General features: G+C 42.2%; 1 protein-coding gene across 1 annotated transcript in view; it reads left to right on the plus strand.

Moving 5' to 3' along the window:
* The window catches only part of LOC148540817 (calcium-activated chloride channel regulator 1-like), a 125,620-nt gene extending 118,788 nt beyond the window's left edge, over positions 1-6,832 (plus strand). Inside the window, exon 14 of the mRNA XM_088482194.1 lies at positions 1,432-6,832. Within this exon, the coding sequence (XP_088338320.1) occupies positions 1,432-1,775 (344 nt within the window). The 3' untranslated portion in view covers positions 1,776-6,832. The remainder of the gene's footprint in view (positions 1-1,431) is intronic.
* The last annotated feature ends 19,606 nt before the right edge of the window (positions 6,833-26,438 follow it).

A 26,438-nucleotide genomic window follows, 5' to 3' on the forward strand; every position in this document is an offset into this window, starting at 1 on the left:
CTGGACTTTTTCTAGCGGGGGCTAATACCACAGCCAGGGGAGCCCTTTCACCAGGCCCCCCAGCCAAAGCATTAACTCTGACCGCTAGTCAGTCCAGACTGGGGATCCCTGGGGATCCCCCCAATAAAGGGGTCCCCCTCTCCAGGGCACCCCTGACCTAGACTGATAGCCTGGGGCTATCCCCGCCACCCCTGGGCGGTGGGTGGCGGGTTGATGGTGTAAGTGTAGTGTAAAAAAAGAAGAGTATATACATGGTCTTTACAGTAGAACTGCAGGTCCCAGCAAGCCTCCCCCACATGCTGGTACTTGGAGAACCACAAGTACCAGCATGCGGGGCATTAAGGGCTCCCTGGTACCTGTAGTTCACCTGTAAAGAAATATTTAAATAAACACAATACACACATACTGTGACTGTAAAATTTTAATACATACATACATACACACACACTCACACATACCTGGACTGGTCCACTTCTCCATGGTAGGCATCCATGGTCTTGGTAAAATAAAAAAATGAGTAATGCGATCCACACAACAGGCAACAACCACGATGGTTGTTACCTCCCAAATGTAGATCTCAGACGCGGCTTCTGCCTTTGTAGAGCCGTATCTGAGCGTTCATTGGCTGAGAGAGGTCAGCTCCCGCCTCTCTCAGCCAATGACCGGCTCCCTCCATTGAAGTCAATGGAGAGCCGCAGGGTTACAAAAGCTTATTTTGTGGTTCCCACCATTTACTTCAATGGAGGGAACCCAAACGGAGGCTGCACACAGGCCCCCTCCTCTCTTAAAACACTCCTGAACTTGGCTGAGGTTAAATCACAGTTTCAAGGGGCAAATTATTTCTGGAGCCGCTAACATTCTTTTTGATCAAATTCAAAACCCTAAAATTTATTTAAGCACATGAGGCTTTAAAAAGATCATAGATCTAACAAAATTGCACTTACCCTGGAATCTGGAGAGGGCCCAAAAGGGTAACTTGGTCTCTTAGGCCATCTCTAGCCCGAAATCGGTGTCTTTCTTTAATAGGTGGAAAAAAATACAGATTAGCTCTCTTCGGAATCATTCATAATCTGGGTAGAATGATTATAACTGTGATGTGTGTTAGCTACGCTGGCTATCAACAGCTGCCCATTATCACAGTGTGTGGTACCAAAACTAGCACAATGTCAGAAAACCATATAAAAACTGATCAGATTGCCGATTGGATAATACATTTGGAAGATGACCACTGGTCGTCTGTTAGTACAGTAATTCTATAGCCACAATAACAGGCCAGAAATTAGCCACCCTCTTGATCTGAGTAACAGATCCAATTTGGCTGGCCATGTGTGGGGAGGTGAATGTGGGAATGAAAGTAGAATTTAATTAACTACTCTATATATGCTTTGGTAAGTTATATGACCATTTATACTTATATTTTAAAATTTTCAGCCTCAAGTTATGACTTACGAATGGGTTTCAACAGCCAGGCATTAATAGACAACTTTGAGAATGGCACAGCTATCAATGTCTCCAGTCTTATACCACTGGAAGCCGGCTCCAGAGAACAGTTCAGCTTTACTCCTGAAAATATTGCTATTCAAAATGGGACAGTCTTTTATTTTACATTGGTTGCTATAGACAAGAGCAATCAAAAGTCAGAGCCATCTAATTTGGCACGGGCAGCACTGTTCTTACCAGCACCACCAGGCAATTCAGGCATTGGCATATCAATAACAATGAGCACACTGCTTCTCAATCTTGTGGCAACATTAACTACTACTTTCCATGTTTGAGACAGAGCTGGAAAGTAATTAGATTTGGAAAACAAAAAGAAAATGCTACTTGAGGTCTATTAAGTTGCACACTGGGAAAAATATCAGTGTCAGTCATTTTACACTATAATAATTGATGGTAATGTCCAAAAGTGCTTGTGAAAGGCTAATACTGTAGCTCTGGAAGTGCTTAAAAGAACAAGAAAGCAAACAAACAATAACAACGTAAAAATCCCAATAGTACCACAACCACTGACTCATTTCACAAAACTTGTGAGGTATTAAAACTTACCTATTTAAAAAGGGAGGAGCAATAATTTTAGTAGGAGGGCTTGCTGGAAAAGTGGGAGGAGTTAACATTGATACTCAGGCCTACAGCTAATGTTTATTGAGCCTGATTCAGAGTCGTACACAAACCCAGTGGTTTGCGTATAACTCCGATGTCCGAATATCTTTATATGCACAGGATCATTGCTGCGCATGTGCAGATCTCCTTCTGTGAGCTCACTTGCAGTCCCACAGGCTGCAGCCATTTGGGGGCTGTGTCAGTTAGAGTCCCTGAAAATGGGGGGCATGTATGCCCATTTTCTGGGAATGCTATAGCCAGTGGTTGTCATTGTATGCAGTTTCACTGACAACCTATGGCCATTGGTGCAGACAGGGGGGGTGCAGCAAGTACATGTTGGGGGGGAGGTTCAACTCGACATCGGGTGCTAGGGAGAACAACAATGGCTAATAAGCAGTGGCTGTGAAAATAAAAAAACAAGGTGGAAGTGTAGCGCACACCAGTGCTGATTTTTGCTGTTACGTCGGCATGAAAGTGACCTCCATAGACATCTGCCGCCTCCTCAGGAAGGAATGCGCCCACTGCCTGCTGATGGACTGCCGTCCTTACCTGACCTTCAGAGCCTCCAGCATATGTGGCACCATCAAAGTCCACCCGAACTCCATGCTTTTGCACCAGGTGCTGGGGGAAGCGCTCTCCTGCACTTTGTGATGCTGGAGGAGGGGGCTCGCTGCTGACTCCTTGCTCTATTAGAGCCGGAAGCTCACTGGGGCTTGCGGCAGACAAGACCCTACCACAAGGGTCTCGTCGCAAGTCCGATGGTCGCGACCATCACCTGCCGCTTGCAAAAGCTGTGGGTGGTCACCTACAGCTTAGTGAGCGGCCAGGAGGCCGACTTAAAAAAAAAAAAAGCATCCGCTCTCATTCAGAGAGTGCGCTCGCTTTTTGCAAGCGGCTCTGAATGAGGTCCTTTGTGTAGAAAGGGTAGGGGTACTGTTACACATTGTGCAGAGGGGGACTGATGTCACATTCTGTGTAGAGGGGTTGGGGGTACTGTAGCACTTTGTGTTTAGGGGGAGGGAGTGCTGTCTCACTTTATGTGTATGTATGGGGAAGAGTTGTCACGCTTTGTGTATGTAGGACTAGAGGTGCTGTCACACTTTGCGTATGTAGGGGTAGAGCATGCTGTCACTCAGTGTGTATGTGAAAGGGGTGTATCTGTTGCAGTGTGTATGTGTAAGAGAGTATGCTGTCACACTTTGTGTATGTAGGGGTAGAGGCAGGGCCAGTTCTATAATTACGCGTGATACGCAGCTGAGTAGGGCGGGCGCCTTGGCTGCGACAATGCAAAATTATTATGTAACACAAGGCAGCGGGCCGCTGGGCGGGCAGACTGTGTCACTGTGACACAGCTGCACCGTGCTTGTAATGGGTGGCCCCTTGGTTGTAAGGAGCGACATCACGTCGCAGGCGCAGACAGGGCTGGGGCTGGATGATGCGATGGGACTTGTGGGAGCTGGACGATGCAGAGGGACTCATGGGAGCTGCAGCCCACATTTGAGAAGGATCAGCAGGCATATTCCTGCTGCGGGCTGAGGCGGCAGCACTGCCCATCCAAGCCGCCAGGGACACTGAGGTGGGCGCCATCAGTGAAGGAGTGGTGCAGCTTGGTCGGCTCTTTAATTATGCTGGGCACATTGAGGAGGGAACCCACCAAGGAGAGGTAATGACCCCTGGCTGGAAAGTTAAGCACAGTGTCAGCTTTGCGCAGAGGCAAAGGGTCAACAGAATGGGTGACTGTAGTGTGTGTGTGAGATAGAGAATGGGGGACTGCTGTGTGTATGAGAGAGAGAATGGGGGACTGCTGTGTGTGAGTGAGAGAGAGAGAGAATGGGGGACTGCTGTGTATTAGTGAGAGAGAATGGGGGACTGCTGTGTGTTAGTGAGAGAGAATGGGGGACTGCTGTGTGTGAGTGAGAGTGAATGGGGACTGCAGTGTGTGTGTGAGAGAGAGAATGGATGACTGCTGTGTGTGAGTGAGAGAGAATGGGGGACTGCTGTGTGTGAGTGAGAGAATGGGGGACTGCAGTGTGTGTGAGTGAGAGAGAATGGGGGACTGTAGTGTGTGTGTGTGCGTGCGTGTGTGTGAGAATTGGTGACTCGTGTGTGTGACATTGGCTGATTGCTGTGTGAGAGAGAATGGATGACTGATGTGTATGTGACAATGTCTGACTGCTGTCTGTGTGTGCATGTGATACAATAGATGACTGCTGTGGGTATGCAAGACAATGTCTGACTGGTGTGTGTGACAATGGGTGACTTCTATACACCTGCATAGTAGCCATATCTATCCTCCTTAAAAAACAAACAAAAGGCAGTAGCTGCTTTGAGCTAGCAGTGAATAAATTGCCGTGCGCGTGCATGCTGCATCTATTCAATGGAGAGAGCATGCATCCAGTGTGATAAAAATGGGGTATGGATTTTTCCATGAGACCATGGCCTAAATTTTTTCAGGCGTGCACAACAATATGCCTGCGGGGACCTAAAATATATTCGCTTAACAAAAAATTTGGGCTAGGGCTGGCCCTGGCAGAATGTGTGTGCTTGATCACACGCAGATCAGCAGCAGACTGTCAGTGGCACTAAGCGCACATCCGGAAAGGGGTAGGGGAGAGGTGCCAGCATTTACTTGAATATGATAGGCAACATACAGTAGCAGTCTGTGCACAGGGCACACAGTAACATTGGTGTGAGTGGTGAGTGGAGGCGCTGCTGCCCCCATTCTGTATAGAACTGCTGACCATGTAGGCCTCTCCTACTACAGAGCCCCTATGCAAAACAATACATCTAGAACACCTCAAATAATAAAAATGTTGGTAGAAACTATTTCATCGTGGGCAAAAGCACACGCAACAGCTAGTTAAAATATATAAGGGATCCTCATTATGGAAAGCTTGGGCTGTGCTGATTTAAAACCTATTTTCAACAGGCATGGATAGCCATCATCATTATCATCATCCCTGTCATTATTACCAGCTCGTCCATGACCAATTGCTAGCTGAGCATCATGGGAAAAGGGGTTCAGTGAGTCACACTTTTAAAACCAAGGAATGGCCATTGTACTGTATATCTACTCTACATGTACATGAAGGTACTATAATAATGGTGCTAAATAATAAAGGTGGCTCATGTTCTCTAACTAGTGAGAAGAACTAAGTTAATTTAGCATTGACGAGATGAAATCAGTTCATCAGACAAGAACAAAAATGAATGCAGAATACAGGGGGAAGCTGATGCACAATCTAAGTACTAAGAATAATAAATATGAAGTGGTAGGTGGGCAAACATCTCTGGTCAAACATGTACTAAGAACCTCTATATAAAACCATGTTAATTCATATTTTATTATATTTTTTATATTTATTCTTCTTAGTTCTAAAGGTGCATACACACAAAACAATTTTTTAACGATTATCGTTAACGATATCATTTATCGTTGAAAAAATCGTTCACTTTCTGAGTGAAAACGATTAACGATTATCGTTCATGTGCGTTCACGTTTGTAGTTCAGTCAGACTGGCCAACTCAAAGATTTTCATTAAGTTAATATGCAAAAATCGTTTGTAGCTCAAAAAAATTGTTGATTACACTTTAAAAAATCTGACAGATAATCGGTCAGAAAATCGGTCAGAAAATTGGTCAGAAAATCGTTGGTAACAAAATTGTTGTGTGTGTATGCAGCTTTAGAGTGTGCATCAGCTTCCCCCTTTTTCTGCTTAAGAACTACAGCATGGTAGCACCTCTTATAATGTTGTAATTAGGATGTGCAGCCCATCCCCCCCTAAGAACAAACATTAAGCCACACAAAGGTGCTGTGTTGGGCGATGTCACGTAGACAGACCACGTAATAAAATTACTTTATTAGTACTATTGCATTAAATTGTCAGTATAGTACTATTACATTAAATGTTAAAATATGGGAAACAGTTACACATACTATTAAAGTTAGTTATTTTGCCAAGCATACACTTCAGGGTAAATTTACAAAAGTGGAGTCATTGCCCATAGCAACAAATAAGATGTGAGGCATCATTTTCTAGAATGGACCAGATAAATGATAGCAGGAATCTCATTGATTGTTATGAGCTAAAACTCCACTTTTGTAAACTTGTAAATTAACCCCTTCAAGTACATTCATCAGTGGCATCATTATGGGCAGTGACACCCATCGCGGCACTGAGAGACTCCACGCTTGCACACAAAAGGGGCCATGGCCTATTCTGTGATGTTTTAAGTGCTTGACAACATGTCACGTCCTACTCTTAAAGATGGGGTGCTTGCCAGCCCCCAACCTCTCCCAGCGCATTGCTGATGACTGGCGAATGTGCAGGTCATTTATCTGCACTGTACTGTGATACCATCCAAAGGCTGATACCAAAATAGCAAAGCAGCTCTGCTATTTTGATTCCCCCCCCCCCATTGGATGGTGTCACTCAGTGCGTCCTGTAGCCCCCGCACCTTTTAGTGATACCACTGTCACCACTAGCACAATTAGCTCTGTCTAGTGGATTGGGCTCAAAGTATTCACTAATGTAAACTGCAAATATAATAATAGGTGCTACTATTAAAAGTCATACATGTGCTTTTCCCAAGGATGATATATAGCTTGTGGAAGTAAATGAATGTGTTATAAAGAAAATAAAGGTATGGAAGGCAAAAAATATGTATATTTTTTTATACAATGATGACCATTTAGATTTTTGTTTTATTTTTGTTAAATGTCTGTATTATAATGTCAGTTTGTAAAAGTCTGTTTAAACATATCAGCTATATAAATCTTAATAAAAAAACAAATAAAGAATATGATGCTTTAATTTCCTTATTTGGCACACATTTGTAAGTGACACTAGTGCATAATAAGGGTATATTTACTAAAGTTCGGGTTTTTTAAGAGTGGAAATGTTGCCTATAGCAGCCAATCAGATTTATTTATCATTTATTTAGCACCTTCTAGAAGATAATAGCTAGAATCTGATTGGTTGCTATGGGCAACATCTCCACTTGTAAAAACCCACACTAAACATACCCCTAAGAGCTTATGCCTGCTGTATTTGCTGAATATTTACTATCCTTGGCAGTGGCGTAACTAGGGCAGGGCGAGCGGGGTGCGTGCCCTGGGCACCGTTGGACTGGCGGCGCGGGGGGGTGCCGCCGGCCACGGTACCGGCCCGCCCGCCCTAGTTAGCCAGTGTAGCGCCGACCACAGTCAGCCCCATGCTGGTCATGATGGCCACAGAAATCCACTAGAAGTGCAGTCTCGAGGATGGGCGCCCAAAACAATTGAATAGTTCTCTTAAAATTAAGTAACCCAGGGGTTTCCTGGTTGTAGACCAAGTGAAGCCCTGGATGAAAAATTCCTTGGCGTCCCCTCATCCCTATACAAATTAACATATCTTAGGACAATGCTTTCAACATATTATTATTATTATTACCAGTTATTTAAATAGCGCATACATATTCCGCTTTACAGAGAATATTTAGCCATTCACATTAGTCCCTTAATATGTGTAATATGCATTTTACTTCACAATAACCATACAATTAAACAAAATATATATTCAATTGCTGCATTTAATTAATTCATACAGTATTTTCTCAACTTGAAGTCAAAAAGTTGCCGATAGGACTAAGCACACACTCTAATGCTGTGTAGGGTGTCTGCTCTTTATATCAACGCATAATTCAAAAGAAGCTTTCATTAACCCCACAGCTAAACTATCACTTTTAAAATAAAAAGTGATTTTTTTTTTTATCTGGACTGTCAGGAGGAATCCTGGATGGTGGCAATCACACCCTTTCATCCCCCATGTAATGTCACACCCCAATACATCACATGCAACATCCTCCCCATACTTGCCTACTCTTCTGGAACCTGCAGGAAGTTCCTGATTTTTTGGGTAACCTCCCCGCGCTCCCCCGGAACTGTAGGTATTCCTCCCGCATCCTGTCCCCAGGTATCCACGGATTCGTGAGGATGGGGCAGACATAATGATGTGATTATAAAAGAATTGCGTAATTTGGCCCTGTCCCCTATTGAAACATGCGCGACTCGTGGCATTTTGCAATGAGACACTGAGGCTTAATAACCGACCCCACTCCCATCAACACCCACCTGCATCTCCACTCTGGGCATCTCCTGGAGAGGAAATTAATAAAGTAGGCAAGTATGATCTTCCCCTTCAGACAAGAGATGTAGTACATGATTCGATTCCCCATACTACCTGACACAGGGCCTGATTCAGCGTGCACTGCTGATCGCAGAGTCCCGATGTTCAGAAATCTGCACAGACGCCAGACACGTTCTGCACATGTGCAGAACAGGTCTGCGAGACCACACGCAAACTGCCAACAGACTGTCAGTGATTGACAGTCTGCTGCCGTTTGTGGGCGGGGAGGGGGCGGCGATGCCCTCCATTTCCCGAAATGGAGGCGTATCGCCGCCCTTGCGGGGGAGGGAAGAAGCCAGGATCTCCGTCGGGTAAACTGCAGTGGCCGGCTGCGGGACCCCATGGGTCACCACAGCCGACTGATGGTACGCAGATTAACCGTTGCTGCGTTGGACAACGCAGATTGGATAAGTAATGCACAGTTTAATATACACTAGAGTTCATAAATCACAAATAAAGATAAAAATTGGAATAATCAATAGACAAATGTATATGGCACAAAAATAATCAATGGTAGACATGCATGTCAGTTTAAAGAAAGCTCACATGTATAAGCATACACCCTTGTCAGGCTCTGTCACTGTCGATATGCACCGCACCAAGTCCATTTAGATGCTCCCGTTAAAAGTAACAACTTTGTCTGGTGAAGAGAAGTCCAGTGTATCCTTAATTAGCGATGGTCTTTGTAGTCAATGTCCCAACCACAAAAGGAATCTCCTCATACTCGCTGTAGCCGTTTAAGGGAATAATAGGAAACTCCAATAAGGACAACGTTCCAAATGGATAAATCCTTCCAAGTAGATGCAAGGTTCGCAAAGAGGTCTGATTCAGGGTGAATCACCAATGCGTTTCACTGCCTGCTGGCAGCTTTTTGAAGGTGACCATAGTGGTCTAAGTGCAGCTTTTAAATAGTGCCAAACATTTGTATTCGATTAGATCCAGCTGTGATTAATCACAGAGTTCACATGGATCAAAACCACAACATACATCTGCAGAATCAATTAAAAACATAGTTAAAAAGGATTAAAAATAGATAGATTAAAAATGGAGGCAAACCAATAACCCATGCAATATAATATATATTTATAGAACACTTACTAAAATTCGGTTCTCTTCTGTGTCCGTTAGAGAAGTGATTAACCACCTTCTCATTGGTTGAGAGATGACAAGTGATCTACAGTGAGACAACTTCCATAGTAGCTTGAGACGAGGTGTCCCCTGGCGGTGCGTTCCAAGCCTCATTCCCGTCAGCTGACATGAGAAACGGACGTAGGGAGGGGACTAAGAATGAATCACTAATTTCAAAGGGGGAATTGGTCCATGGAGCGCAGCGTCACTCGGTGTCGCGTTCCACATATATTACCTCCCTTTGACAACGTCAGTCCCTCAGGTAGATCCCTATGAGAAAACCAACATTCCATTGATAGATAAGAAAAACCCACTTTTACAGACATTTGTATATGGAAATCAACATTCCAATCTGTCCAAAGACAAGATCGGAATGATATATAAATAAAGGAGTATAAATAGATGCCCTAATGACCCATTCAGCAACATAGGTTTAGACATTCCTCAAATGGCAATAACACCCACTGATTGCATATAGATATAAAGACAAAATACAACAAAACAAATCTTGGAATATCGATAATCCTCAAGTATTGATATATATCCAGATTATTTGAATTATTAGATTAGTCCATAGCTCCCAAAAGGTCACACATACAAAGTGATACTTATAACTGGATGATGATAATAAATTCCAGCACGATTCAATTGAATAAAGGACGGAACAAGATAAGGGTAGAAGATCCAGATAGAATTCTAATAGGCTAGATGATTAAACTGCAATCCCCCCAATCTTGAGAAAGCTAAGATGACCCATAAATTTATATATCCTCTATTATCCTAATGAGTCCACATAGAACTGGGGCTATCTGATGGTATTTAACTCCAGTGCTTCGTTAAGTCCACTGGGAAACAATGAATTTAACTGGAAGGTCCAATATATCTCTTGTTGGCACAGTCTATTGAACCTATCTCCCTCTCCTCTCACCGTACGGTCAATATGCTCCAGACCTATAACCCATAGAGAGCTAGGATCACTTTGATGGTGTGTTAAAAAATGTTTTGGAATATTGTGATTGTGGACCCTATTCAAAATATTCCTGTGATGTTCTAGAAATCGCACTTTTAGTGGTCTTGTCGTTTGTCCAACAGAATTGAGACCACACCCGCATTTGAGTAAATACACCACCCAGTTGGTATTGCAATTAATAAAGCTGTAAATCTGTAATTTTCTATCACCTGCCACTGAAAGTATTGTACTGGTTTTATTTGGGCATGTTTGCATGTAATACATCTTCCATTGCCACATTTATAAAAACCTACTGGTTTTCTCCTTAACCAAGTCAGCTTTTTTGCTTCTTCAGGATTTTGGTCGCATTTCATTAAATTAGGAGCAAGAATAGTTTTCAATGATCGATTTTTTTCTAAAAATAAAATTAGGGTTCATTGGAAGGATATTTCTAAGGATTGGATCACACTTTAAAATATGATCATTTGATCTGATAATGCTTTTCATTTCCGATGACTGGTTATTGAATTTTGTCCTGTTTTTGATGTTGTATTTGATTTCATTTTAGATACTAAAAGAGAATCTCTATTAGTATCCGTTACCTCATTTAGAGCCCTATCAAGAATATAATTCAGATAACCTCTTGCTTTAAAAGATTCTAACATAGTCATGGCTTGTTCAAGAAAGCTCTCCTTAGTAGTACAATTCCATCTAAGACTTAATAATTGTCCTTTGGGTATGTTGATCTTCCATGGTGTATAATGGGCACTATGAAAATGGAGGTAGGCATTACTGCCTACTTCTTTCATGAAGTTGGAGGTCAAGATCTGATTATTACAAATCTCAAAAGAGATATCCAGAAAGTTAATTTTCTTCTTGTCAAATGAGTTAGAAAAAACAAATTAAAAGTGTTGGTGTTGAGAGAATTAACAAAATCCAAAGCAGTGTCAAGATCCCCATCCCAAATAATAAACAGATCATCTATGTAATGGCCATAGAGGACCAAGTGGTCACTGAGTTTACCACCCCACATGAGCATCCTCCTCAAACTGACCCATGTAGAGGTTGGTGTAACTCGGTGAATACCTGGTCCCCATGGCCATTCCCATGGACTGAAGATAAAAAGTGTTCGAAAAAATTAAATAATTGTGAGATAGAATGAACTGGATGCAATCCAAAAGAAACCATATGTGTCTCTCGGTTAAGTCAGCATCACGAGTCAGTATCTTCCTTATTACCTCCACACCCAACTGGTGGGGAATATTGGTGTACAAGCTCTGAACGTCCTGGGTTAGGAAGGCATAGGATGATTGCCACCTAACTCCTTGGATTAATTGTAAAAAATGTGTAGTGTTACGTATATGTGATCTTAACTGAGAGACACATAGTTGAAGATAAGCATCCACATATGCAGAAAGAAATGAAGTCAGAGAATTAACACCCTAAATAATGGGACGTCCCGGGGGTGAGGTGAGGGACTTGTGTATTTTGGGAAGGTGATAGTAGACTGGAACAGTAGGAAAAGATGGTAAAAGAAATCTGAAATCCTCTTTTGTAATGACTCTATCCTTCAATGCTTCTGCTAGAAGCCCTTCTAATTCATATAGGAACATCTTGGTGGGATCTTTTGGAATAACACTATAGAAATTAGTGTCTCCAAGCTGTCTAAGGGCCTCTTTGATATAAACCGATTTGTCCTGTAATACTAGACCCCCTCCCTTATCCACCTCTTTTATTATAAGGGATGAATCTTTGGTTAATTCTTTAAGAGCCTTCCTTTCTTGTTTAGTTAGATTACTCCTTTTGGGTTTCTCGTTCGATGTACATAGGGTTCTAAAGCTCTCTAATGTAGTTTTATAAAATATTTCACTACTGTTACTTTTAAAGCTAATGGGAAAAAACTCAGATTTGAGTTTCAGACCTTTTTTATCAATATTGAATATTTTTTGTGGTGTCTCATCGCCTTCAGTAGGATTGGACTCATTTTGTAGGCTTTGTAGGATGTCTATAATGGGATAATTGATTGAATCAAGGAGAATAGGGTGAGTATCTTGACTGTCCTGAATCATTACTTTTTTAGCGAAGAATCTTTGTCTGCAAAGGTTATGAATAAACCTATTCAGCTCTACAGACAGATCAACTATATTTAGTTCTGCAGATGGAGAAAACTTTAAACATTTGCTTAACAAACATAATTCCACTTTGGACAGTTTTTTAGAAGACAAATTAAAGATACTCTTAACCATAGTGTTCAATTTTAATCTCTTGGATTTCTCCATTTTCCCACCTCTTCTACCTCTACACTTATAGTCCGATATCTTTTTGGTGTGGGTGGGTGTTTGACTTTTCTCCACCCTGTCTCCTAAAGGTATTTGTTCTCTCTCCCTACAAAAAACCTCTTGCTCTTTTTCCCTATATTCATAAGTATTAAGATGATTAATCTTAGGGCATGTGCGCTTAGGTTTCTATTTTCTCTAGAGAGTTTCTGAAAAGGCATAGTCTCTGGTTCTCTATTGTCAGGATTAGAATACCCATTTGAACGCTGGTAACGATCGGAGAGGACTCTCCGTCTCGTAAACTGTCACCCTGACAATGGGTGATGGATTGTTTGGCCTGAAATTCGAAGATTTCTGACATTAGTTGTCATAGATGGATTTGGTAGGTGTTTAATTCTATTTTGCGTCCTAAAGGATCTCACTTGTACTTTCTTATAGTCATCTAGATCCCTTTTAAATTTTTTACATTTATTCTCTGTGATATTCTGTTCAAATTTTAGAATCTTCTCTGTTATCCTGTTATCATAATCCATAAACTCCGTTCTTTTGTTTAAAGGTTCTAATTTAGTCTTAATCATCAATTTCTTTTATTATTTGATCCACTTTAGAGTTTCTATATATAATCACTAGTTTCATGAGAGATAGTGAACATTGATCTAAAATGTTCTCCCATTCACCCTGAAACTCCAAATGGGTTGGAAAGATAGAGGGTTTGAAGATACGTAGCCCTCTAGGAATCATCTCTTTATCTAAATATTTTTGTAGGTTGGTGCTGTCGAACCAATTTTTTGATTCCAGCTTTAACAATTCCTCTAGTCTGAAAAAATCATGTCTTATACTATAATTTTCTTGATTGGATGTAACACTCTCTATATTATCCCATTTAGTTATATAGGTTTGCCTCCTATTGTATCTATTTTCAAAACTGGAGAAGCAACTCATGTCTGCTGCCGAACAATGACTATGTGTGATGGCAAAGAATACTAAAAACACGGCGCTGACAGAAGTTGATTCAGTTGATTCAGCTACTAAACAAGAGATAGTCAATCTCTTCAATAGAACTGGGGCTGGAGGTAAAACAGATATGATCTTACAATTCTGCACTGTGGGTGCTCCCAAAATACTTGAAGTCTCAGATGTTTATCAAGTTAGCAGTCCGTACATATAGAAAAAACATTAAAACAGAAAAGACAGATGTAGTAATACTGTCCAAATTCAATAATTCACACCCTTGTTGCAGATGAATAATGGAGGGTGTGAGTGAAGTCCAAATCCAAGTAGATTTTTATAGTATCCAAGTTCCCATGCAAAATGTAAATGGTGCATAAAAGACTGGTGCTTACATGTATGCTTACTTTGGATAAATGTAGTAAATGCATATAGTGGTTTCTTTTTTGGTCCAACTTCTCATTTGTCTGGCTGAAGGATCTCAGACAGCGATATATGGAACCCAAGAAATCCAAAACAAACGTAAAATCACAAATGATGGCTGTACCCATCTGTTTATTAGAATATAAAATGAATGTGAATCACACACATACCCTAAATGATTCCCAACATAGAACTACTGGGGAAGATGGATCCCGGGAATACCACCAAGCAGGCAATGTGGATCACATAGGATATGTGGGTTTGGATAAAAAGACACTTTATGAATGCGTTTCAATGCTCTGCAGTGTCTTTTTCAAGATAAGTGTCTAATAAAACACGTAGGGACATGTTTATCACACTGCCGCCATATTGAGTCCTAGATTACCTTGGAGGTGCACGTGCACCGGGTGCACCACTGCACTTGCCGCCAGTGTCCTCCAGCCCGGCATCGCAGGGGTACTCCAAGCCGGATTCCCACTGAGATTTTATTACCAGCAGGCGTCCGGCTCCTTACCTGCAGCACTGCGGTAGCCAGAGGCTGGAGTTCTCTCCCGAAGAAGAGAACTCTTTTAAAACCAAGGACTGATCATTGTATGTCTACACTATTTGTTTACATAGACATTATAAGCAAGCTAATCATCACTGCACCTACTGTATAATGTTAAAACATTGATTAGACACATGGTTCAGTCTGTTTTTTTGCAAAATACTTTAAGTTTTTCTTTTTTCTTCTCTGACTACTCTGTTAACAAATTAATGTAGGGGTGGTGCAAATGGTTGCCCAATCTCTGCGACCTAAGGAGAAGAGTGAGTTTCCCAACTTAACCCAAAGGGAATAGAATTGAAAACAGGAGACTATCTGCGCTGGATAGGGAACTTTATAGATGTAATGAATCCCAGGGAGATTCACTTCAGAAGGAGGCAATAGTTCTGAGGATTATTGGAGCGATGGGATCAACCGAAGGATAGTGCAGTTGTAGCCCAAGGCTGGAGAAGTTTGACAAGGTGGTGATCTGGTGGCCATGTAGCAGCCTTGAGGGCTGGAGATACTTGGCAAGAATGGTGACCTGGTGGTCACATAGCAGCCTTGAGAGCTGGAGATACTTTGCAAGGATGGTGACCGGGTGGTTACGTAGCAGCCTTGAGGGCTGGAGACACTTGGCAAGGATGTGGCCTAGTCGCCAAGTTGCAACCTGGATGGCTGAAGATGTTCCAAGACACAGAGCAGCAGAGGTAATTTTGATGTTTGACTTAGTCCACTCAGATGTACTGTGTTCTCAGACATGAGCTGCAGCCATAGAGGCCATGTTTAGATGGACTTCAGACGAAGACACTGCACCTGCCATAGGCTGGCGCGAGAGTTGATGTTGCACATATGGTGGGCCGATGGTGGCATTATTTGGTGCAAAAGGATGCCAAGCAAAATAGTTAACATCGGCTGGCAACCATCGATGTTTTGAAAACATCGATGGTTGATGGCCATCCCTACACCATTTGGCTCTGTGCCATTGATGGCAGTGAACAATTGGTTTGCCGCCTAGCATTGCAAAACCATCAATCTTCGGTGGTTAACCATTGATCTCACATTATGTCACACAGTATTCATGTCTCTAACAGTTTATGTCACACAAAGCCCATTCATGTTATGTCACACAGTAATGGTGCTATGGAGAATCCTGATTGGCTATACTTAACTATTGTAACTGTACAGTAATACTGTACCTAATGCAAAAGGCGTTGCCTGAGCCACTGCAGCCATGGGGAGAGGTGTAACTAGGAGCTTTGGTGCCCAGAGCAAGGGAATTTTGCATACATCCACAAAGTGGGCAGAACTCAGAAGACTTGAAAGAGAAGATTCAACACCAGGTAATAATTTCACTGAGGAGGGTGTGATTGGGTATGGAGTGTAGTTTGGAGTAATGTGAAAAGGGGAATGGAATAGGATCAAAATGAGGCCAGCGAGACACAGTAATTTTGGGCAAAATCTTTTATTGAGTAGTCACAATGCTGCTCTGTTAAGATCCCGGGCAGGTGGGTGGGGTTCAGTGATGAGTGGTGATGAGACTGGGGAGGTAGGTGGACCCTTTTAGGGGGCTCCTTCCCGTGCGGTTCAGTGACCTTGCACGTCACCCCTGCTGGACCTATGGTCAACAGTCTAGGAAGTCTCGGGGGGTGGGGGGATTTGCAGAGTGGGTTGGAACACCTGTGCGGCGTCCTGCGTGTTGGTGTGAGTCTTGGCAGTACTTACCTACCGGTAGGTTTTTTGTTGTGGTGATTTAGGTCGACGTTGCGGCCGTTGCAGATTGGTTGGAAGCTGCAGGTTTGTTGGTGAGCTGGATCAGCGTGTTGCTGGTGTGCTGCAAGTGCATGGCTGTTCTGATTGGTCTGCGGAGGTCAGCAACCGTAGTATGCAGCTGAAATTGGCTCTTGGTCGTGCTGCTGGTGGTGCGGAGCCAGAGGTGTGGATGGGTGAGCTGCTGGGAGGCTGGGTTGCAGCCGCCCATCTCAATAATTTCACTGACACTTCAATCTCCATTATTGGAGATTTTCCTCAGGGACCATAACAAGTAAATACAAAAAAAGCACATCTCTCCCCCGCCAGGAGAGATGACATCATCTAGATGTCTGTCACCTAGGTAACCAGACGCTATCCATCTTGTGAGATAAGTCAACAGTAAGCACGCTGCCCTGGTGATGTCATCTCTCCTGGTGGAGGCATCTGATCAATCTGCATGTGGGTATTTATTGTGCTTTTTTGTACTTGTTATTGTCCCTGAGGAAAATTTCCAATAAAGGAGATGGAAACAATGGTGAAATTATGGCCTGGTGTTGAATCTTTTCTTTTCAGTCCTCTGAGTGTCGCCAGCTTTGTTGATGTGAGTATTGATCTGTCGAGGGAAGGCAACAAGGCAGGATGCATTCAGATTTTTTTTGGAGTGCCTGTCTGCACGCTACTGCACAGGTTGTCAAACTCAGTCCTCAGGACCCCAAACAGTGCACGTTTTTCAAGTCTCCTCAAGGAATCACAGGTGGATCTTTTAAAATGTGTCAGTGAGTAATGAATTCACCTGTGCATCTGCTGGGTTACCTGCAAAATGTGACCTGTGTGGGGTCCTGAGGACCAAGTTCAAGAACCTCTGCGCTATAAAGGTAAGTGTTGTACATTTTATCTTTTGTATTCCTGAAGAAAAGATTACATTTCTTGAAATGTTGAATGAAGATATACCCAGTCCCAGTGGGGTTATTATATGGATCTGTATGAGATAGGAGTGCCGTTCTGGGAACATGTTCATTTGTTATTTACTATAACTGGCACCCTATGAAGCTGCAGCAAGTGTGGAGTGAAAGCCTTTGAGGACAGTATATATATATATATATACCAAAATTGACCCGACACTCCACGGACCGAACCAAATATAACTTGCTGTGGTGCCCTCCTAAGGGTACTAGCCCCATATGCAAACAACGGAGAGAGGTGGCACTCAACAGACTTGTTGATAAACAATATTCTTTATTCCAACGGCGTTTCGGGGTAACCCCCCGACTGAAGACGGGGGGTTACCCCGAAACGCCATTGGAATGAAGGATATTGTTTATCAACAAGTCTGTTGAGTGCCACCTCTCTCCGTTGTGTGTTTATATATATATATATATATATATATATAAATTAAATGATAATCTGAGGAGCACTTAATATTCACAATTTCAATCCCCTTTGGTAATACAATATTGATATATATATAGATTATGAGTCAATGGATGATGAGAGTTGATACACAAAAGACTTTAACATTCCAAAACACTTTATTAAAATTCAAAAATACATAAAGCTTTTCTTATTCGCATATAACCTGTCATTATCCCAATTATAAGGAATAGGATTATTGAACAAATCTTTGTCAATTGTGACGACAATCACCCAATGCGTTTCATTGATCACGACTTCAACTGGGGTTCTGTGGCATCTTTGATTTGCTTGTCTCAAAATGTGTAAAAAACACCCTTTTAATGTCAGCTAATACTGGTTTATTCCTTAGACAGCTCCTGAGTATTTTTAAATCCTTAAATATAGGAACATATAAAGTCTGTTCTATCTTTCAGACCTAATTCTGGTCTCCCAGGTTTGGATCTTGATTTTGATAGAAACCACCTTTAGATGTGAATGAGGTGTATAATCCTCATACTAAGACAAACTATCTCCTTAATTATTTGCTCCTGTTGTATAACAGATCATATATAATTCCCAGACTTCTCTAATGCTTCTTTAACAGAAGGATATTCCTCCACCCTTGCGAGTTTGGGAGTGAATATATACAGTATATATATTGTGACAGGGTCAGCATAATTCCACATGAAGTAAATGTGAAATATCCAGATCTCCCAGGTTTGGCAGAGCAAAGGCATTAGGCATGTGTAATGTCCAGTTCAGGTGTTGCCTCAATCAGAGTCTGGAAAGGCAGCTGATTACAGACACCTATGTGAGGCTGGTTTAAGAACTGCAGAGGCACTGGGAAAATGGAGCCTGATGGTGAGATAGTTGCCCAGCTTATAGGCCTGGGGTGATTAGTGTTAGGGATCCGGGACCTGCGAGTCCACTGAAGAAAATATTGCTGTTTGGAAGACTTTGTATGACATCTGGCCTGTGAAACTACCATATCCTGTGTACCTGTCTGTGGTGAGCGATGAAGCTACTGATGGATTTTACCAGGTCTATGTTATAGATCTATCGCTTTTCAAAATTATTGATCAGCAGCTGAACCCATCACTGAAGGAGGATATGCAGCTGCCTCCCTGAGTATGGCTGCTGTCTCACAGCCATTTTGTATATAGTGGAAACAGAGCAGCACGTAGGATGCACAATACTGGATACTAATGCATCGGAACGTACGCACGTGTAGGCCATGTTTTATGTGTGTGTGTGTGTGTGTGAATTTCAGTGTATTTATGCTGCAAGGTAGTCAGTGTGTACTATTTTTATGTCCTGTAACTTGATGGTTTCATAGTGTTCAAACCCCACTACTACTTTCTAAGGCATGACATGTTTGTGTGAGCGCCACACAGCACTGTGGAATTTGCCGCAAGTGTGCAGCATAAAACGCACAGTCAGTTTGTAACCCAGAGACCCCTCTCTCTGGGCTGAGACTTGTAGTTCAGTTATGGCTTTATACACCACTGCTCAGATCCCACTACTAAATTCTAAGACATGCCATCACTGTGTGAGCGGAACACACCACTTTCTACAGTGCCGCAGTGAAGGCACTTACTGATATGTACTGATTAGCGATATGTTATACAAGCTCCTAGTGGCACAGCAGTGCCGACATTGCCGCAAGTGTGCTGCATAACATGCACAGTCAGTTTGTAATTCAAAGATACTGCTTTCTGGACTGAGACTTGTAGTTCAAGTATGGTTTCATACACCACTGCTCAAGCCCCACTACTCATTTCTAAGGCATGTCATCACTGTGTGTGCATAACACACCACTTTCTACAGTGCCACAGTGACCGGCACTTACTGATGTGTACTGACTTGTGACATGTTGTACAAACTCCAAGCTGCACAGCAGTGCCAACATTGCCACAAGAGTACGGTATAAAACACACAGTTTGTAATACAGAGACACCTCTTTCTGCGCTGAGATTTGTGGTTCAGTGATTATATCATACAGCCCTGCTAAAACCCCACTACTAATTTCTAATAGTGTGCCGTGCAGAATTACTACAGTACTGTATACTGTATTAAGACACTGTTTACACTCTGCATTACTGTACAGTATGTGATAGGCCCACCTGTCAGAGCTTACTGTTTTATTGTATTCTGTGCCATATCCATCAACTGCTGTATTATTCACCAAAGTAGTTTTAATCAGTGAAGCACTGGCCACCAAGCGGTGAAGCTGTGTATTGCATGCCATGGATATTGTCAAGTCTCGCTGCGCCTTACCGCCACACGCTGTGCTAGTCTCATGCCATGACTTAGAAGCCTGTATGGCGCGCTATGAGCAAAGATGTAGCAGGACACATCTGTATATCAGCGCTGTCACTCTGCAAAAAGACACAGCCAACATGGCAACTGTTTACACCTCTGAATCAGGCCCTCAGTGTATTAAGGTACCAAATTAATGAGTAATAATATTAATTGAACACTATTATTTATTAACCATATTAGGTTGCCAATGTTAAATTATTTGTATTAGGACCAATAAAAATGTAGGAAAAGCTAAGCTTTTTGAGCTTGTTAAATACCTGTAGCCACAGAAAACTATGGAGAGGGCTGCTGCAAGCACTGTTGCTCGCAGAGCAAGAGATGGTTGGTTTTGCCTATTAAATTATGGTCACTGTAAGTCTAACAACTAGATTGCATAAATCACGCTAGTGCCTGCAACTTGTAGGCTATTACATATGAGACAAAGGGGCTTATTTATCAACGAGTTTTATCATTCACAACGTGTGATAAAATTTATTGCATATGATAATGGTGTTCTAGCCAGTCAGCTCCCAAATGTCATCTGTTTGAAAAATGACAGATGGGAGCTGATAAAGCTCATTGATAAATGTGTCCCTTGGTGTGGTTGTGACTGGATGACTTCAGCCCGACTCCCGATCACAGATTGGGGTTTTGATCTCCACTGGGGTATCAGGGATTCCTGCTTACCATCAGTGACCGCCTGTCACTGACACTACCCAGTGAGCCGTGGGCTTGACGATGATACCACCACCAAACTCTACTATCGGCTTTGGAACCGCTTCTTAGGTACACTCAGGCTCCTGCCTCCAGCGCCTGGAACCACTTCTGCTGAGTATGCATTGACTAGCTGCAGCCACACCTCCTGTTTGGTGTCTGCTTTTCCCGTCTGATCCCTCGCAATGGACCAGGCACTGCACGGTAGCGGGTAGAGGGCTTGAGCTTCGGAGATGCTTGGCTCAACCCAGAACATTACGAGAATGGAATAGCGTTTGGCGCAATTCTGTTGGTCACAGGATTCAAATGCAATTGTAGTCAAGGTAAGGTGTTTATTGCTCAAAGTCTTAAAAAAGACCCTCCCTTCGGATTGAAGGGGGATACCAGAATACAGAAATCAAACAGCAGGTCTTCTCCGCAAAAGATATACAAGGATGTACACAACCCAGGCTCGCAGGCCTGTTATATATGTCACTCCAATACACATTACCACAGGGGGTAAATCCGCCCTGTGTTCCTTCTAGCCAATCATACTAGCTTACAAAATATAAATAAACACATCTTGCATTTTAAAGATACTAACATAATTTCCTCATCACCACCCAAAGAACAGTTGCTTTGCCTAAAGCACAAACTGAGTTAGCATATACTGTTTCTGAAAATGTACATATAATGCAAATTTTCAATGGCATTCGTCCTTTCACATGTCTATGACTAAAACCAGTTTTGGCTTTCTGAGTCTTAACACATTCTAAGTTCTTACACACAATAGAAGCTTCTTAAACACAAATTGCTTTCCCCAAACTTGCTGAGTATTGTACATAGAGACACACCGGAGACCTCTGCATTGCATTTCAATGAAAGTGCTGTAAATGAAGGTTTGGTCACTATGTCAGGATAATTAACATATCACTAGGAGGTGAGAAAATCTCAAAACCATTTGATTCTAAATGTTACAGCCTTCTAAAACAAAATAACTTATACATTCCTTATAAGTGCATAGGCTATACATTTAAAAGTAAATTTCCACAACTGCGCACAGCACATTGAATTTAACATGTTCAAACACATTACATATACATTCGTAGTATGTGGAGCACTGCGCCTAAAGGTCCTTTTAAAAATGGTGCCGCGGCATGAGGGTTAATCCCTTCAGTGCCATGGCAGTCAATTTAATCACGTGTGGTCGGGCTCCGGCCACAGTGGTAAAATAGAATTTTATGAATATGTAATAAAATTATGTACAATGGGAGCTACCCAGTAGCAGAAGATCTTCCTGGAATAACCGCCACTTACTGTACATGTACTGTACATAACAAAAACATCAATAAAGTAGAAGATCAAGTGCGCCCAGAGAGATATGTAATAAAGGGAGGAAACAATAACCTAAACTCCAATCAAAGTTAACTAAGAAATTGGAGGGTCATTAGCAATCTAAGGGCCAAATTCAGATCCGGTCACTCAGCTGCGCTCTCTCGCAACCAAAAGTGGCCAGGTATGTAAGTTCCGCGATCACACTGTCTAGTTTAAGGACGCTCTCTATGTCTTAGAGAGCGACGGCAGAGTAAGCGCACGCCGGTATAAAGATGCCCACTTTTGTCTCTCAACACACGTCATCTCCAGCAAGTGTATGATTAATCAGTAACATCGAGAGCCATCAGAACTGCACGCAGCGCTTGAGGTAGACCCTACCCCGCCGCAAGCACTGCGATCACTGCAGGCTGAAATACAACCAAGTGACCTATACAATGATGCTTCTTTGCTAATTATGCACACCCATAAAACTCCATTTTGATGCCCAGACACGCCTGCGTTCACAGCACCGCTGCCCCGTTCACAACCACCTTCCCCTGTTACCACCCACAAACGGCACATTCTGTCACTCAAAGTAGCGTCCAGTCTGTGTACTACAAGCGCACGATTCCCGGTTGCAGTGATTGACCATAGTGTGCATCCGCGGCTTAGCGAGCAGGTCTTTATCGAACCCTAAGCTCCTACTAAGAGGTGTATTATAAACTCTTATGAAGAAGTTTCTAGGTTCTCAGAGAAAGCCACCAACACTGCCTATTCGGGGCCAAATGGGACATAGGGCCTGACTCATTACTGTGCGCAACTGCAATTATGCAAGCAATCAGCTGATTGTTGCATTCTGCACATGCGTAAGCATCACAGTGCATGAACTAGCTATTGCGATCAGGACTACGACTGCAGTGACTATGCAGACCCATCGCAGAGTGATTGACAGGAAATGCCATTTGTGTCTGTTGATGGGGGGTGATCGGGGAAACGCAGGCGTGCCAGTGCGTTCGCACACCTTTGCAGGAGCATGCATAAATTAGCCACTGGCCTATGTAGTCTGGTCTCATAGCATGTGTGAATGTTAGCAATTTCAGAGTAAGGTCAGGTACTTGGTTGTACCGATGGTTTTGCAGTCTAGCTAAACATTACAGATGTGTGCTAAGCAAAGTGGGCATCCCTGTGCAGTGCTGCAATGGGCATTGAGTAGCATACTATAGCAGTTGAACTGCGTGTGTAATCGCTATTGCAGTTGCGTACGGTAATGAATCAGCCCCATAGTTCACTAACTAAGTTGCAGCATAATTACATACCAGTAACCAGAAGCACCTAACTACTGGACAGTCCCAAAGACAATGAAATAGAACAGTCTCACTAGAAGAACACTTGGACAATGATGCAATTCTGAAAGCCCCATCAAACAGCACCTCCTAGGTGATCAGCAGGTACAGCATGATGGAGAATATTCTGGAATAATTCAGTGAATATGCTAGAAGGTAAAAGTCTACAGGAAGAATGGATGTACAAAGCAACTTGGCAGTAGAAAGGGAAGAGAAATTAGTCTACCAGTCACCTCCCTTAAAAACATTTAATATGAGGTAACAACTTTATGCAGAGGTGAGGTTATCTTAGAAACGGATCAAGTGTATTGTTCCGATCCAGTTCTGAGAAAGCCTTAATGATATACGTAACATAATATTGGGTCTGTAAGAAAGCCATAGGATAATATCTTAATACCTCAAATTTTTCCAAGGCTTCAGTAAATGTTAATGAGCATTTACCTGTGGTGTTCACTAGATGGGAAACAGAATGCACACCTTCCCACCTGCCATATTGTAAAGAAGCCATGCCACCTAGAAACTCTGGATTGTTGAAAAATGATGCAAGGAGTGATTTGTGTGCATTCAAATTGGATTTATGGAAAAGAATAAGCCAAAGTGTACAAGTGCTGCATAACAAAGGGTTATCCCGGAGGTCCAGAGGAATCTCTTGTTCGTGCTGGTTGAAGAAACTAGAAAGGTTTAGGGGGTGAACAAAGCTCTGCTGTAGGCCAGTACATGTGTATACTTCTGTGTCATTCAGCCAATCCCACAGATAACGTAAAATGGCTGCATGATTACAGTCAGTAATATTAGGAAAGTTGATGCCTCAATTATTCCTGGGTTGATGTAACTTCCTAAGGCTGATCCTAGCACATCCACCCCTCCAGATAAAATTACAACATAGAGGATTATGTTTGGTGTCTTTTTGATTCAGGAGAATAGGGAGGGACTGGAGTACATATAGCAGTTTTGGGAATGAGACCATTTTAATTAGATTGGCTCTGCCAAGAAAGAAAAGTAATAGATGGCCTTTCATTGCACTAGTGATATTGAAATCATAAAGTTGAGCTGAATTTTTAGGGAGCCAGTTCTCCAATTATGGAAGGCTTGTTGTGAACCATTGTAAAGGAATAGAGCTTCTCCAACATGAGCAGATGAGAGTGGTATTTAGAAGCATAGCCAATGATTTATTAGTATTTATGATGATGCCCGACATTTTAATCTTCTTCCTACCCAAAGAAACGTCCTGAAAAGTAGGCCGATTCTGTATTAGCCTCAAAATGGGGTCCAATGCAAGGTTAAACAGTAATTGGTAACTCAATATAGTCCTCCCATAAGTTATTTATTAGATGAGAGGACTTGGGACACGTATAAAAAAATTGGTTCAAACTAATACATTCTGTATCGAAGGCCCTGTTATCCAATACAGCGAACAGATGAGGCCACAACACCATATCAAAAGCATTGTGTGCGTCAATACTAAGAAGCACCAATTAAAGGTCACAAAACCTTTTGGAGGCTAGGATTGCTGCAATAACCTATGCGCATACTCCTCACCGAATGACACCCCTTCACAAAACCAAATTGCTCATCTATTTTGCCTGAATAGGTCAGCCAAAATAGGCGGGATCATGGAGGACTTCATTTTAGCTAGAACTTTAAAGTCTGTGTTAATTAGAGTGCTCTGTCTGTATGAGGTAAGCAATTATGGATCAGTGTTTTGCTTAGGGAGTAAAATAGTATGGGTATCATTGTATGTTGGAATGGGAGTTGTATGTCTTTGTAAATGCTGAAATAATTCAACCAGAGCAGGGCCAATATCATGTTGTAGAATTTTATAGTAATCACCTGAGAACCCATCAGGCGCAGGTGATTTGTGAGGTTGTAAGCCTTTAATTGCCAAGAGGACCTGAGCCAAAGAGATGTCGTGAGCAAGAAACTCCCTTTGAGAGGGTTTTAGTTTGGAAAGTTGAGCATCGCAAAATAGCCGTGTCTGAACAGTGCTATCCACTGATGCACCCTTCTACAGATTTCTATCATAGATGTGGAAAAGGGAAATAATTTCCTTGGCATCATTATGTAATGTGTTAGAGGCAGGGTCTCTCACAGCTACTATAAAATTCCGCTTCCAGGTTTAGACAAAGATGCCAATAATTTGCCATTTGATTTCCCCATCTATAGTACTTGTTTTTGGCAAAATCCCTCTTAGCCTGAGAGAGGAGAATTTGTTCCAAAAGTTGCCTTGCCTGTTTTTAAGCCTGAAGGGAGGTGTAACTTGGCTGGGAAGTATACACATTAAAGGTCTCAGCAGTGGACCTCTGGAGATAGTTATAAGCAATTGTCGCTTCATTTTTTTTTAGCAACATAACTAATAATTAGGGATGTGTGCTGATCCCAGTGTTTTGGGTTTGGTACTGTATCTATGCGTGTTTTGGATCTGGATTTGGTTTTCGACAAAAACCGCCCCTTGCGTGTATTGGTTTTGGCCTTTTTTTTTTTTTTAATGATAAAAACAGCTAAAATCACATAATTTGTTTTTTTTGTTCCTTCAGTATTAATAACCTCAATACCATTAATTTCCACTCATTTCCAGTCAATTTTGGACCACCACACAGCTCACAGTATTTGTTTCATTTGGTTTAGGCCCAAAATTTGCACCAAGCTAGCAGGCTGACTAAGCTAAGCGGCATCAGTGGGCGGCACAAACACATGGCAGTTCAACTTCCAACATGGCACATAAGGAAACATGTTTGCATTTATCAAGAGGCCTGAGGGATTTGGAGTATGTATGTAGTTGAAGGCATGGAAAGGATGATTTGATTAGTAGTAAATTTAATTAAAATGTTTGATTCCGAAGCAAATATATAATTAAGGAGGAAGGGGAGGCATTTACAAAAAATATTTAAATCATTCACATCAGTCCTTGCCACAGAAGAATCCTTGAGCGCTATGCCTGCTGCTGGGACTGGATTTTCATCCCAAAAGGGGACCAAGAAGACTACTAGTAGTACTTTAAAAAACAATAGACTGTTAAACAATCCTTTGCAAGGGGGAGCAAGTATGATAGCATTCCCCCAGTTGCATAGCGGATCACTGATGCCATAACATCTATGCTGGTATTAGATGTGCATCCAATATCTGCTAATA

The sequence above is a fragment of the Taudactylus pleione genome, unplaced genomic scaffold (assembly GCF_031769625.1).
Source record: "Taudactylus pleione unplaced genomic scaffold, aTauple2 ptg000017l, whole genome shotgun sequence".
Taxonomy (NCBI): Eukaryota; Metazoa; Chordata; class Amphibia; order Anura; family Myobatrachidae; genus Taudactylus; species Taudactylus pleione.